Genomic DNA, 14,497 nt, shown 5'->3' with positions numbered 1-14,497 from the left:
CAGCTGCTGATGATCCCATTACATATTATTTTAAGGTCTGACTGTAGAAACTTGTGTCCTTACGTTCTGACAGAATCTCTCGCGGTCGTCTCTGCAGGAGAAATAAAGGTGGCGGTCGAGGTGAAAGTCGTCTGATGACAGCTCGGCCACCCGCAGGATAGCCTTCTTACACTCGTCTTTGATTGGATGAGCGTGATCCTGCTGCTCCGCCTCCCTCACCAACGCCTTCTCCAGACAGGAGATGACTTCACCCTGGGAGTGAACGTCCTGAAGAGGAATGGAGGGAAACAAAAATTTGAAAGTAAGTTAAGTTAGAAAATGTGACAAATGGCAAAAGGCTCAATCAAAACTCTGAAATGTTTCGTTGCGGACAACAAAAATAGAACCTGGGGGAGCCATCAACACTCACCTTGTGTCCCACGTTGATGCTGCCGCAGTGCAGGCTGTTGATGTCTTCTTTACATTTGTCCATGAAGCCGCAAATCAGTCTGTAGTCGCTGAAGATGATACTGGTCATCTTAGTGATGTACTGGTTGCACTGGTACTCGCTGACGTTGCCACGGTGATCCACCAGGCAAGACACCAGGTAGCCCCGCCCTCGCTCCTCCTCGTTACACTCCTTTATCTGAAATTGTTATGGGTCTTCTTTAGATTATAGGGTTAGGGTTTTTGTTAAAGATAGCTACATGTGTTTGCTGCATTGACTGTAAAACATTGTTATTAAGCTCAGGAAAATGATCCCTGAGTCCTGTCCGTAGTGCACACTGACCTCAGCGATGGTGCTCTTGCAGACCTCCGTAGCCACAGACTCAAACTTTGGATCTGTGGTCAGATTGAGTTTATAGTTCCACAGGAGCTGAGATAGGAGAACAACATCATTAAAGTTTCAAACATGTATACAGCAGACAGCGGCTCTTCAAGGTATGACACTGTGAAAACTTGAAAAAGCCCCCCTTTAGTTTACTTGTTTAGTGTAACTCAATTCCTGTATACCTATTGGATGATGATCATGTTACCTTATCCCTTAGACACCCAACAACTTAGCTAAGATTGCAGAATAGTGCTGTTTAACGTATGTGTCTCTGTGGAGAGAGGTGGTCTCTTGGAATGAATGCTATGATTTATTTCAACTTTTACTTTGTTTAATGCTGACCTTAGATCTCATCTTTATGAAACAAGACACAGGCAGATTAAGGCATTTATTAGTTGTTGTCTCTGTTTGAAAATTATTATTATTATATTATTTTTGACTTCAATACACTGTTCTTCCTTTGAAACAGCATGAAGCCCCCCTTGGAAAGCCGGCATCCCCCTTTAAGAAATATCTGAAGTGCAGAAATCATGTTTAAAAAAGAATTACAAACACATTTAGAGCATTAGCGGGGGAATTTGCACCACAAACTAAGCATTAAAACATGCATTTATCATCCTATAGACGTCCAAGAAAAATATCCTATTGATTTGCATTAAGGAATGAATGGATTTATTCATTTATTGAGTTTCTGTTTCTCATATATCCCCCGACTTTAAGTACATGTAAGGATAATGCAAAGTGGCTGGAGCCCAATACACACTGAGCCAAATACTGACCATGAAAATAGTTGTACATCACCCGTAAAACTAACAATAACAAATATTGAATTAGGTGAATTATGTGGAAAAAGTACCCAAGAATGCGTCTCTCTCAGTAAGACACTCACTTTCTGTCTTCTGTATGTTTGTGTTCATTGATTTCCTGCCAGCACCACTCCAGCTGCAGAGGCTAACAGATAACAGCTACTGAAATGCCAGCAAAACCAGTCTTAGTTTTGTGCGTGTGAGTGTTTTCCAGAGCTATAACTAAAGAGAGTCCAAGTGGTCCATTAACTCTGTGGCGTTTAATAAAGCTGTCTGCCATTCACTGCTGATAACTCTGAAGTTTGATCACCCAGGACACTGAGGCAAGCTTTAACAACCTGTGTGTGTGTGTGTGTGTGTGTGTGTGTGTGTGTGTGCGCGTGTGTGTGTGCGTGTGTGTTTACTTACATGGTTACAGTCAGGAGCAATATCAGATTCCTGCACAAAGACAAGAAGTATAAAGAAAGAAGAGAGTCAGAATGTTATTTCAAACATTTGTGAATATACACATTGAAATGAATAAAAACGTATATTAGCACATATAAGATACTTGAAATGCACTATATCTCACATAGCCAAGAGTTAAACTCCACATTAACCTGGTATTAAAGGAAAAGTTTGACACTTTTCTTTTTTAGGACTTGAATGAGACGATTGATACCACTCTCATGACAGTCTGCAGGTGGTTAGCCTAGCTTAGCATGACCACAGGAAATAGCAAACCTAACTCAGTCCAAGTGTTTTTAGTATCGTTCAAGTATGTTCTCACATGCAGGGAAAATGTAATGGGTTAATTATTGACTTTTAAAGGCAACTTTAGGCATATTGTGGTATTATATTGTATTGTATTGACAAGCCTTAAGCACGAGGAAGCCACAGAGGCTAGCTAGGTTAGCATCAGTTGAACTGAAAACCCTTAAAAATCCCAGTTCTGTTTTATTTACACAATATCTTTTAGTAAGCAGCCCATTTAGGACACGGCACACCTGGTACTTTTTTTTCGAACAGGGTTAACCATATGGTCTAAGCTGTTTGCGAAGTCGGTGTGTTTCTTAAAAAGCAGCCTGTTTTAGTGAGTGAAAGAGATACATCTCGGATATAGTGTGCTGTTGATGAAACTAGGGGAAAATGTCTTTGTTGGATGCTACTAGCTCAGGTTATTGCCTTACTGGTGATAGTCGCTCAAAATAATTAATGGAGATTACACTGGTCCAATTAGTTTACCACGTTTAGCCAATCCCTCTGTGATATTGAGTGGCAATAGTCCCCACAGGAGCAGAGAGCTAAATCAGTGGATGTTCAAAGAGAGGAGCACAAAACAGAGTGCATATTCAACCCTCTTTCAAAAATCTATTTTTAAGCCACAAAACAAAATGAAATGTCAAACATCACTTACATTTCTGGGGAAAAAATCCACCATGGTGTAAGTGTACTCTGTTTCTAAAGGGCAGTTTTTCAGTCAAGCTTTTGTGTGTATGCGTATGTGTGCTCAAGAGGTGGAAACATGGGGAAACACACACAAATGCCAATTGACCCTCCCACAACAAATGTCCCGTTGAATATTTTAGTCAAAGTAAATAGGAAGAAAGCAGCAAAAGCTTTCCACAGACTCTCCCACAACCTCCTTGACAATCAGAGGAAAAACAGCAGTAGTTTTGTTTCTTAATGCTTCATGTCATTTTGCAGTAAAAGGACATGAAAGCACTTCATGTTAGCTCTGCTCAGCCCGCGGGAACAAAGATTGCTACTCCCTTCTTCTGACTTCAAACCATCCTTTTCCCTAAATGTTTAAAAGACAGAGGAGCAAATGTAATGTGGAAACAGACCCTCAGTGGCCTCAAGGATTAGAATAACCAATTAGCATTACTATGAGTTATTAATTAATAAAGGAGCTCCTCCATTTGCATCAAAGGCTTCTGAAACAAGCTCAAATTAATCATCTAGACCAGGGATTCCCAAAATGTGGTCCCAGGGGTGCGCGAGCTGCCACCAGGGGGTGCGCGAGATGAAAATGTAATGGTGGTCTGGTGTAAAAATATTACAGTGTTGTTTTTTAAGTGGGATTTTTCCATAGGCTACAATAAAAAACAGGAACAATAAACATTTCCTTTGTAATCCCTTTTATTTTAAATCAAAAAAACTATAATTTATTAGTTTTTGATAGAAACGTAGAAGAAGACAGCTGTAGGCTAGGATATATGCGCGCCAACTCGTTTCATTCATTCTTTCAAATATGATTAACAGGCTGAAATCAGGGAAACTGTCAAGTGGAACGTCTCAGGACAAAGTTATTTATATGGTGATAGAACAAAGCTTTGTTGCGTTTTTTTTGTTGCGTTTTTTTGAGGGGTGCGTCAACCCGGTTGGGACGTAGACGGGGGTGCGCCGCAAAAAAAGTTTGGGAACCGCTGCTCTAGACTGATCAAACTCATGTGGTAACAAAGTCTTATTGTGTCTGGGGGAAGGGGTGGGGGAAATGTGACAAAACTCTAAACATAATGTGATACACTGAGAAGTTGGCACTGTGAAAGCAACCTCTGTGCATTTAAGCTAACAAGAGCCTGATTGTAGATTTACTGTAGCAGTTGAACAAAATGTCTCAGTGGTCTGCAGTACCAGACCGTACCCGCTTTCTTTCATCTCTGAATAAAGTCAAAGGACTTGGTAATTTGGAAGGATATCCTCACAGTGATGGAACCACAGATAATGATGTGCTATTGTCTATCTTTTATTGTCTAGCCTCTTTGAGCTAATTGTTTGATACATTTAGTGTTTTGGTTCCATTCGCTATGATAACTTCACCATTTCACCTGCTGGGCAGCAAACAGCACACAGTTAGATGCTTACTGGTCAAGAAATTGTAGCAGAATCCGCTAAAAAAACAGATATCTCTATTAGAAGTTGGTTGAGACCCAAAACAAAAAGTTTCCTTTACTGATGGATGTTAAAGGGGCCCTCTTTTGCTCATTCTCAGGTTTATATTGGTATGTATTGTATCTACGGTGACAAGTCTCCATGCTTTAATGTTCAAAAGGCTCTTTACTTCACCCTCTGTCTGAAACCAGAGTCCAGTTATTGTGATTCGCCAACCAATACAATGTGTGGGAGCACTAGCCAATAAAAGTGCGAGTGTTACATCGTGATGTCACTTTTGGATAGGGGAGTCCAATGGAGGCGTTTTAGGCGGGGCGGGGGGGGGGGATTTTAGCCTTTGCAGACCATTTACATGCACAAAAACAGATATATAGCACCACAGCAAAGGGAAACCTCCAAAACGCACATTAGGGCCTCTTTAAGGACCCTCCATGTTCTTTCCTGGCGGTTAAGTCTAAGCAAATGCCCTAATACGACAATACTGCACTAATACAGATTGTGCTTTTTTTTCAAAACCTGATAACTCTGGTTGTCATGTCAGTGCATCTTCTTTTTCAGTGATTTATGGTGACCGTGTAGGCGGTATGAATCTTATGCTGTCTTGTGTAAGGGAATCTTGAATCATAGTTTTTGTTGATGAATTGAACACTGTGTCCTCCTGTTTGTCCTTAGATTTATCGTGTGAGCCCTTCTGACTGTACCAACCCCCACATAGAGAGTGACATTGTGATTTAAATCAAGAGTAAAAGAGTCCATCAAAAATTGATGTTGGGAACTGAGTAAAAAGCTGCACTGACAGAGAGAAAATCGAATTCAATGTGACTTCAGAGCTGCTTCAGAGCTGCTCTATGATCCACATCCTTACACCTTGTCAGTCCACAGTCAATCAGTGACACTCATTCAATGACCACGAATGGAAGATGGCCAGGGGCCTCTTTGTGCTGCTGCAAAGTGACTTCCTGCTCAGCAGTTAGTTCATAACAGCAGCTCCATTTCTCAGATGTCCTTCATGTGTCAGATTTTCAGGGCTTAAACCACCACAAATAAATACTCAAACTGAACAGAAACCACGCACCGCTATACTGACTGCTTCTTGGCTGTGTGTGTGTGTGTGTGTGTGTGTGTGTGTGTGTGTGTGTGTGTGTGTGTGTGTGTGTGTGTGCCAGGAGTGGGGGTGTGTTTTTCTGTAGAAGAGGCAGATTTATAAGAGCCATTTACCTCTTCAGGAGGCCACAGCTGTTATAGAGTTGAAGCGGTGTAATTATCTCAGTAAAGAGGGCATCGCTCAGGGCCGCTGGAGGACTGTGTGTGTGTGTGTGTGTGTGTGTGTGTGTGTGTGTGTGTGTGTGTGTGTGTGTGTGTGTGTGTGTGTGTGTGTGTGTGTGTGTGTGTGCGCTTGTGTGTTTGACGTCAGCAATGGGAAAGAAATTGGATTATGTCAACACCAGGTAAAACTCTCAGATTGTCAGGACGTTTTTCCCCAGCCAGACATCCATCACACAACTTCAACCACAGTAATTTACCATTTTATAGGGATAGGTGATTGAGATAGAAGGTTTGAGTATTTATATTGTCAGCGTGATTTCTATATTGAGGCTGACACCAATATTTGTGAGTTTAGAAAAAACGGTAACACCAAAACAAAGATTTTTCTTATTTTCTGTCCAACCTGTGGTGCGGGGTATGTGTGTATGAGTGAGTGAAAAATTGGATGGACTAAACTGGGTCAGCAGACTTGCCATCTAGAAATCAAAGTCCAACACTGTAGAGCAGGCAAAAAAAAAGGAAAGTTGCCACATTGACCAGAATACTACTATATGAATAATTGCCATTCATCATTACCATTTAATCTGATTTACCCAGGATTAGCCACTTCAGAGTTAATGGATGAACTGTTTGGTTTGAGAGAAAATACTGAATAAATGTACATTACAAGTTCCCCATTTAATCATCTAATGCTTGTCTTATGAAGATGAAGATTGAAGATGAAGATTCAACTTTATTGTCATTGCACAGAGTACAAGTACTACGACAACAAAATGCGGTCTCTGCATTTGACCCATCCTAGTGTTAGGAGCAGTGGGCTGCCATTATGTAAGGCGCCCGGGGAGCAGTGTAGGTAACCAGTGTCTTGCTCAGGGACACCACGGTGGCACTTGGTCTTTCGGGGACTTGAACTGGTGACCTTCCAGTTCCTAGGCCGAGCCCCTAACCACTTTGCCACCGCCCTACCTTATCCAACCCAAGAGACCTAATTTATGATCTAATAAAACAAAGAGCAGCAAATCCTCATATATTAAGAACTGGAACAAGCACCATTGCTTGGATAATTAATCAACTATAAATAAAGCCTAATATTAAAAATCTGACTCAAGAAAGAGAAATAACTCCACCCTCCCAAAAACACAAACTCTTGGCAGAGAAAAGCAAAGGAGGAAAACTCAGGAAAAGAGGTTTACCCATCCTAACATCATTGATTATAGGTTGTAAAGATAAATGAAAAACCTGCAGTGTTTATTAAATGTGTCAGAGAATGTAATGAGTTTGAATCTTTATGATTTTTGCACTTATTGTATGTGACTTTGGATAAAAGCGTCAGCTAAATGACATGTAATGTACTAATCCAAGCTATCCTTCTCACAGTCTGAGTGAGTGGTTTTGTGCCTGCACGCAACGTACAAAACAAGTGAAGTCCAAAACAAATTTAGCAATAAAAACAAATCATTCCACGCATTCACTTCCAAAAAATAAACAACAGTCCAAAAATGAATGTGTGCATGTGGGCGGCGAATCTGAAAACAGATTGTGATGAAAAATATTTGTTTGGCTTTTTCATCCCTGAGAAACAAAAGAGACAAGAGAAGCAGGAAGATAGTGTGTGGTTCAACTTCACCCTAAATCACCTGACAGATGGATGACTGCACACTTTACACTTTGCTGTGGTTGATAATTACCTCACTGAGGTCATAATAAAGAGCTGAAACCTTTCCCTTAAGACAAATACGTTGATATCAATGTATAACCAGTTACACAGGTTTGGTAGGAGCACATGACTGCTTTTAAGGCTAAAATAAGAAATATAAAACATTCTAAGCCTGTAATGTCTTTGTATTTTTTATTATAGACTTATTATCATGTATTTTTTCCGACCTGGCAGCCAAGAGTTCCCAGACGCCAAAGCCATGTCTTCAAATTCCCTTTTCTATTGAGCAGCAGTCAGAAATCCTGACTACAGCTTGTTGACAGTTCTTTTAATACAAGAACAAGCACCAGACAACATCTAAACGTACAATATTAATGCCTTATTTTAATGTTTACATTCATTTTATACCAGTAACTATTAAACTCTTTGAATAGAATACATCCCACACTTGTAATGTCTATGTTTTCAGCAGTCAGATAAATGTGGAGTAGACACAGTGGTTTCAAAATAAGTGAATACTAAAAACTAGATGTGACATTGTGTTCTCCCCGTTGTAACAATCGCCTTGTTTTGATGTTCAATAGTGGTCAAATAATTTGTTTAATAAGATAACATTTCAGAGGAACACATGGATTTCTGATGCTTTAAATTAAGCTACGTTGTGTATATATGAGTGCGCGGCTGCTCGGACGCTGACGCAGGTGTTCCCCTCTCCATCAGCTGGTCACCCCTGCATCAGTGTCCCGCTGACAGCCGAGGTTGATCTAAAGCCCGGGGCGGCACACCCAGCAGATGCCCATCATCTCTCGGGAATAAGTGTGGACCCTGTCAGCCTTGCTTACCTCTCTGCGGTCCTGCAGGCACTCCAGCACGGCCAGGTTATTGGTCCAGGTGTGTTTTGGGCAAAGGCGGGACAGGTCCTCCCGGCAGGCCTCCTCCTCCGACAGCTTCCAACCGGTCGCCCTTCGAGGCTGAGAGGCCCCAGCGGCAGCGGCGGCGGCAGGTGCATCCTTGGCCGAAGGCTCTGCGGCTCTGACGACGGGCGGGTTGGGCGGGTTCGGAGGCTCGGCCGGGCCGCTGGCAGCCTTCAAGCCGAGGACGGAGCCGAAGTCCCAGAGACAGACGGACAACAACAGCAGCGGCAGCAGCGTAAAGTAACTGTACGCCGCCATCTTCACACCACTGACAAGCTAGTTCTTATGAAGCTGCATCACTTCCGGTCAGCAAATTCACAATAAAAGCATTTTGAGCAGCCTAAACACAGCACTTCCGGTCATTACAGAAATACAATAACATTTGGGTCTGTGCCCTTTATTATTTAGATAGATAAATAGATAGAATCAGGGGATGAAACCCTCTTTATTAGTCACATACATGCACTTTTAAATATATTTAAGTTGATACTTATGTTGATACACAGTGTGTGTGTGTGTGTGTGTGTGTGTGTGTGTGTGTGTGTGTGTGTGTGTGTGTGTGTGTGTGTGTGTGTGTGTGTGTGTGTGTGTGTGTTTGTCCTATGATCTCCCCCTCCCTGTGTGTTTGAGCAGCTGAATAAAATGGGAACCAGTAACAGCCATAAATCCTCCCAGTTTAGAACTGACAGCTGCTGGCAGGCTTTTTCTGGTTCACCATCAGCCTCACATCCGTCCCAAACACAGAGTGAGTTGTTATTTATTTTTGAACTTATGTTATAGAATTGAACCTAGATTCACCCCCAATGCAGACCCTGTTTAGTAGGGACATCATTTCTGGAAACAATCATTCAAATGCACAGTTTTGATGCTTTGAGCTCACACAATTGAATGTATCTTCAATAAATTGCAGCAAATCATGACTTTAATTAAAATCTCTTGTTCAAATAAATAGTCGGAAATGCAGATGGCTTTTATTGCTTTCATTGTGTTGCACCAGATAGTTTGGTGTCGGTCTTTCTATGCATTTTAATATGTACATAAATTGCTAGAGCAAAATGTATTTACAGTAAATGTACTGAATGAGTCTTCATGACTGTGTGTGCAGTAGTAGGAGTGAATCCAACACAGACAGATGAAAGGAGCAGTCAGCTGTTACAGACTACAGCTGAGCTGACTCAGAGGAAACCAAAGACAGGAAAAATGTCTTTACAATTTAGCAATCTGAGCTTCCATTGTCTGTGTAGAAGAGCATGTGTTTATTTTATTTTTCAAAAATCACAGATGGTTCTTTATTCCTTTACTCCTGATAGATACATTACTTGTGAATTACCTCCAGTCCACTTACTGACTTCCTACTGACTGCATTCCAACCCACTCAGTTTATTTTGTAACAAGAGGAAATAGTGCATTTGTTGGGAACTATTTTTGGTGGTGGATTAATCCACATTTGTTACTGTCGTTATATCTGTGGCAGCTCGACAGTGTTTTGGGGAACAATCCTTGAACATTTAAAATAAACCTAATCCCTAAAAACTTAACTAAACATTTGAAGAGTCCTCACATGATCCTTCTAAAGATGCTTCCAGAAGAAAATTCCTGAAGCGTTTGTTCTAGGCTCAGCTGCCGCCACGACCTCTCTGTTTGGCATTTAACAGACTTCTGAAGACAACTGCTACTGGTCCCAGACACACACATTCAAAAACACACACTGAACCAACACCCATAAAGAGACCAGACTGCTGAGGTATCTTCATTTACCTTTCTTTTCTTCTCCCGGCAGCAGACAGGAATTAACTGCAGGCAGGATGGCAGAGTAAGTCCGGATCTGAACTTTATTAATCTACAAAATTCACAGAATCATTGGTAATCATATCTGTTCTTCTCTCTTCCTGTTTCTTTGAAGGAAAAAGATGCCGTCGAGTCGGAGGAATCAGCTCAAGGTAAAGTAGGATGACGTTTTTTGGTCACACAGTGTTTAAAAACTGTGGGGTTTGAACTGAAACACTATCATCATCATAAATACAATTTTGAAAATTAATCTACTAATTTGCAGTTTAATTACTTGTTTTTATATGAAAGTTTCCTGCTTTTTTACCTTTTCTCTATGAACATGAGAAATATGCTGAGATGGCCTCCTTGGAGTTTTCTGATCACAATCAAACTTTATATTTTTAACTCCATGAGCTTTCCTCTAGTGTCATGCTCAGGATAACTAGTGACACTAAAGAAATCTAATCAGTAACCATTTGGATAATGCAAAGTTGGCAAACATTTACTTGTTCCATCTTACAACTATTTGCTGGTTTCCTCTGTTTTGCATGATTTTTAAATAACATATATATATATTAGAATTTGGACACCTGACAAACTATTATGGACAGGTTTTAATATGTTCGGATATTTTACTAAACAATTAATTATTAACTATTAATTGTTAAAAAAGTAAAATGCACTATTTCTTAAGACACTACACGAAACTAGAAGAAACTTCACTAGGTTTCAAGATTTCAAGGTTTTATTGGTCATATGCACAGCAGATACAGCGTATATGTTGGCAATGAAAATCTTATGTCCCATGCTCCTCCAACAACTCAACATACATGGTGCAAATAAGATAAATAAAATAGTGCAAAAAGAGAGAAGAATATTTACAATAATAACAATAAAGATTTAAGGATGTGAAATATATACATAATACACTGAGAGTATTTAAATACTTTACACTGTTGAATGAGGAGGTATGGACAGATGCATATATTATGTATAACAGATGTATATGGCAGATGTGTATAATATATATATATATATATATATATATATATGTATGTGTGTACTATAAACAGATGTGAGTAGACATTCACAGAGCTCAGGAGTTCAGCAGTCTTATAGCCTGTGGTATAAAACTGTCTCTGAGTCTGGTGGCCTTGGTCCGGATGCTGCGGTACCGTCTGCCAGACGGCAGCAGACAGAACAGATTGTTGCTGGGGTGATGGGGGTCCTTTAATATCCTACCGGCCTTCTTCCTACACCGCTGGGTGTAGAGGTCCTCCATGGATGGCAGCTCCGTCCTGGTGATGTGCTGAGCAGTTTTCACCACCCTCTGTAGAGTCTTACGGTTGAGGGCGGTGCAACTGCCATACCAGGCGGTGATGCAGCCAGTCAGGATACTCTCGATGGTGCACCTATAGAAGTTGCAGAGTATCCTGGAGTCCATGTTGAACTTCCGCAGCCTGCGGAGGAAGAAGAGCCGCTGTCGAGCCATCTTGGATATGACCCTGGTGTGATGTGTCCATGTCAGGTCCTCACTGATGTTTACCCCGAGGAACCTGAAGCTGCTGACTCTCCACAGGAGTCCCGTCGATGGTGATGGGTGTGTGTGCCTCTCTCTGCCTCTTCCTGTAGTCCACAATCAGCTCCTTTGTTTTGCTGACATTGAGATGGAGGTTGTTGTCCTGGCACCAAGATGTCAGGGCTCTGACCTCCTCTCTGTACGCCGTCTCGTCGCCGTCTGTGATCAGGCCGATGACGGTCGTGTCGTCAGCAAACTTGATGATGGTGTTGGAGCTGTGTGTGGCCACGCAGTCGTGCGTGAACAGGGAGTAGAGGAGAGGGCTGAGCACACAACCCTGAGGGGCTCCGGTGTTGAGGGTCAAGGTGGAGGATGTGATGTTCCCCATCCGCACTGCCTGGGATCTGCCCGGGGGGGCAGATCCAGGCATCACTAGAAGAATACAATGTTATTGACAGACTGAAACTTTGTTGGGGGGGTTCAACCTATGTTTAAGTGTAATGCACATTTCAGCCTTTCTTACCAGCACTAGAGACTTTAATCAAGTGTATATCCATTATGTGGTTAACAAATGTGTATGGTGTGTCAGGACAAAAAAAGAGCAGCTTCTTATCCTATAATGAACACTGGATTGTGATGTTCGGTCCTCATGGTCATCCTCTCATCTTCCTCTTCCTGTCAGAGCTTGATGCTGCAGATCGGTCAGATGATTCTGGAAAAGGAGGCGCGGGACGCCGAGCAGGAGAAGATAAGACACATGGAGGAGAAATGTCCCTCCCTCTCCATCCCAGGAACCGCGCAGGATCTCCAGGTAAACCTCAAGATCACCTTTATGTTGGGTGGAGGCCCGGAAGAAACACAACAGACACTTGAGATGTTAGTCTTTTTTTTAAAGAATCTTTTGGGCAGTTAGTACAGAAATGGGGAGACAGAGGGGAAGACGCGCGGCAAAGGGACTCAGGCCAGTATCGAACCTGGGTCCACCGCATGGGGATCAGACCCTAGTATATGGCCGCCTACTCTACCCACTGAGCTATACAACGGCCAGAAATGTTAGTCTTAGAAGCTTTATAGGACAATTGATACTGCAGAGCCAAATAGCCAATTCCCATGTCTTGTAATGCACCTTTGGAAACTAAAATCTCTTGGGAAATTCCAGTGTTAAACATTAAACAAATAAACATACTCCACTATAATCCACTGGAGAAATGTTTTACTGTTTACCCAACAGTTCTAGTTTTAATATGTGAGAATCTCTATGGTTTCTCTTCACATTGTCCTTGTACTGTCCAGCTTTTTTTTGGAAGGAAAACATTTACATTTAGCAAAGTCTGAAATTCGCTCATTTGGATATTCGAGAACTATTACGGTGTAATAGCATTGTTTGAACCCAATCTCGTCTCTATACTCCTATAGGTCTTTATTGTACCTTCTGTTCACATTTTTTATTCCTCACCCCTTCTTTCTCTCTATCTTGCCATTTCTTTCTTATCCCATTACAACAATCAGGAGCTTTGCCGTAAAGTTCACAAGCAGATTGATTCGTTGGATGAGGAGCGATATGACATGGAGATCAAAGTGAAAAAGTCCGACAAAGAGGTGGGTAGTCTTTTTTTCTTTATTTCAAATTTAAGCTGCATAATTTCAATAACCAATATCAGCTAAACCATATTTTAAGTAAGGGCTGATGATTTGAACCATCTGTCAATGCAATTGTTGACTCATCCCCAAATACTAGATTTATAATCATTAGCTTTGTTTTTTATACCATTAGTGTCATTCTCCAAGGACACATTGCAAAAAAACAAAGGTTAAAGGGGGCCTATTACTCTAATTATCGGGTTCATTTTTGAATTGTGTGCCTCTACTGTGACATGTTTACATGTTTAAATATAATTGTATGTAAATAAGTTAAACATGCTTTATTTTTCTCATACTGTGGTGCAGCACCTTTTTTCAACCTCTGTCTGAAACCAGAGCACTGTCTTCTCCGATTGGTTATCTTGCCATACATGGGCTGGAGCGCTAGCCAATAGAAATGGGTCCGTACGTCCGTTACATAGTGATATCACTATGTTACGGACATAAACAAGGGACTTAAATCGAAGCGTTTCTGGCAGGGGGGGAGTGGTTTGGAGAGAAACTCCCTCTGGAAGGAACTTTAAGATTTTAGCCTTTGCAGACCATTTACATGCACAAAAACCTATGACACGCAACAGGCCTCTTTAAGGCTTGTCTTGTAATCATGTTTATATGCATCTTCAAGACCACCCACACCAACTGTTTTCCATTGAAACAGGTTGCAGATCTTTAATTATACACACACTTACAGCTAGTCTTATTTACTGTCTTCCTCGTTAGATTGAAGACCTGAGGCTGAAGGTTCAGGATCTGAAGGGGAAGTTTAAGAAGCCGGCCCTGAAGAAGGTGCGGATGTCGGCTGATGATATGCTGGCCGCTCTGTTGGGGTCCAAACATAAAGTGTCTATGGACCTGAGAGCCAACCTGAAGCAGGTCAAGAAGGAAGTGAAAGAGGAGGTGGGTTCTTCAGATTTTGTATTAAACCCTAAAGGAAAACTACAAAAGGATTACATTTTCATAGTAGTTCTTGGTTCCATCTCTGAAATAAGACTGGCATAAATATTCAACCACAAATAAAATGTGAGACATTAAAAGGGTCTTAAACCATTTATTCTAATTGATTTGAATCTCTTTTCACTTTTTTTGCAGGAGAAGCAATCAGGAGATTGGAGGAAAAACATCGAAGACAAGGAAGGCATGGGCGGAAGGAAGAAAATGTTTGAAGGAGAGATATAAACCCCCTTTGTTGTGTTTCTGTTGACAAGGGTTTTTAATTTCTGTTTATTATGTACATTCATG

At 41.3% G+C, this 14,497-nt stretch overlaps 2 protein-coding genes across 4 annotated transcripts in view; one reads left to right on the top strand and one right to left on the bottom strand.

The window, feature by feature from the left end:
* The window catches only part of LOC134862900 (Golgi apparatus protein 1-like), a 22,232-nt gene extending 13,646 nt beyond the window's left edge, over positions 1-8,586 (bottom strand). For both annotated transcript variants that reach the window (XM_063881017.1, XM_063881018.1), the window contains exons 1-5: positions 8,257-8,586; positions 2,026-2,055; positions 770-856; positions 410-625; positions 64-267 (exon numbers count right to left, since the gene is read on the bottom strand). In XM_063881017.1, the coding sequence (XP_063737087.1) occupies positions 64-267; positions 410-625; positions 770-856; positions 2,026-2,055; positions 8,257-8,586 (867 nt within the window). The remainder of the gene's footprint in view (positions 1-63; positions 268-409; positions 626-769; positions 857-2,025; positions 2,056-8,256) is intronic.
* On the top strand, positions 8,488-14,497 carry LOC134862902 (troponin I, fast skeletal muscle-like). Of its 2 annotated transcripts, none has more exons than XM_063881022.1 (7): positions 8,488-8,568; positions 10,109-10,141; positions 10,232-10,268; positions 12,300-12,428; positions 13,127-13,216; positions 13,979-14,155; positions 14,348-14,497. In XM_063881022.1, exons 2-7 carry the CDS (start codon positions 10,134-10,136, stop codon positions 14,432-14,434), a joined length of 528 nt encoding a protein of 175 aa, XP_063737092.1. In that variant the 5' UTR covers positions 8,488-8,568; positions 10,109-10,133; the 3' UTR covers positions 14,435-14,497. The 2 variants fall into 2 exon arrangements, with proteins under 2 accessions (XP_063737092.1, XP_063737093.1); XM_063881023.1 differs by lacking the exon at positions 8,488-8,568 and adding an exon at positions 9,925-10,006 and having other exon boundaries at positions 10,112-10,141.

This window comes from Eleginops maclovinus, chromosome 4 (assembly GCF_036324505.1).
Source record: "Eleginops maclovinus isolate JMC-PN-2008 ecotype Puerto Natales chromosome 4, JC_Emac_rtc_rv5, whole genome shotgun sequence".
Taxonomy (NCBI): Eukaryota; Metazoa; Chordata; class Actinopteri; order Perciformes; family Eleginopidae; genus Eleginops; species Eleginops maclovinus.
Note: the sequence above shows the minus strand (reverse complement) of the source record. Positions and strands in the feature narration are given on the sequence as shown.

What these genes read in the sequence shown, in the direction of transcription:
- LOC134862902 (XM_063881022.1), top strand. An exon ending in GAACCGCGCAGGATCTCCAG is followed by an intron (nt 12,429 to 13,126) that starts GTAAACCTCAAG and finishes TACAACAATCAG; the next exon opens with GAGCTTTGCCGTAAAGTTCA. An exon ending in AGAAGGAAGTGAAAGAGGAG is followed by an intron (nt 14,156 to 14,347) that starts GTGGGTTCTTCA and finishes CTTTTTTTGCAG; the next exon opens with GAGAAGCAATCAGGAGATTG.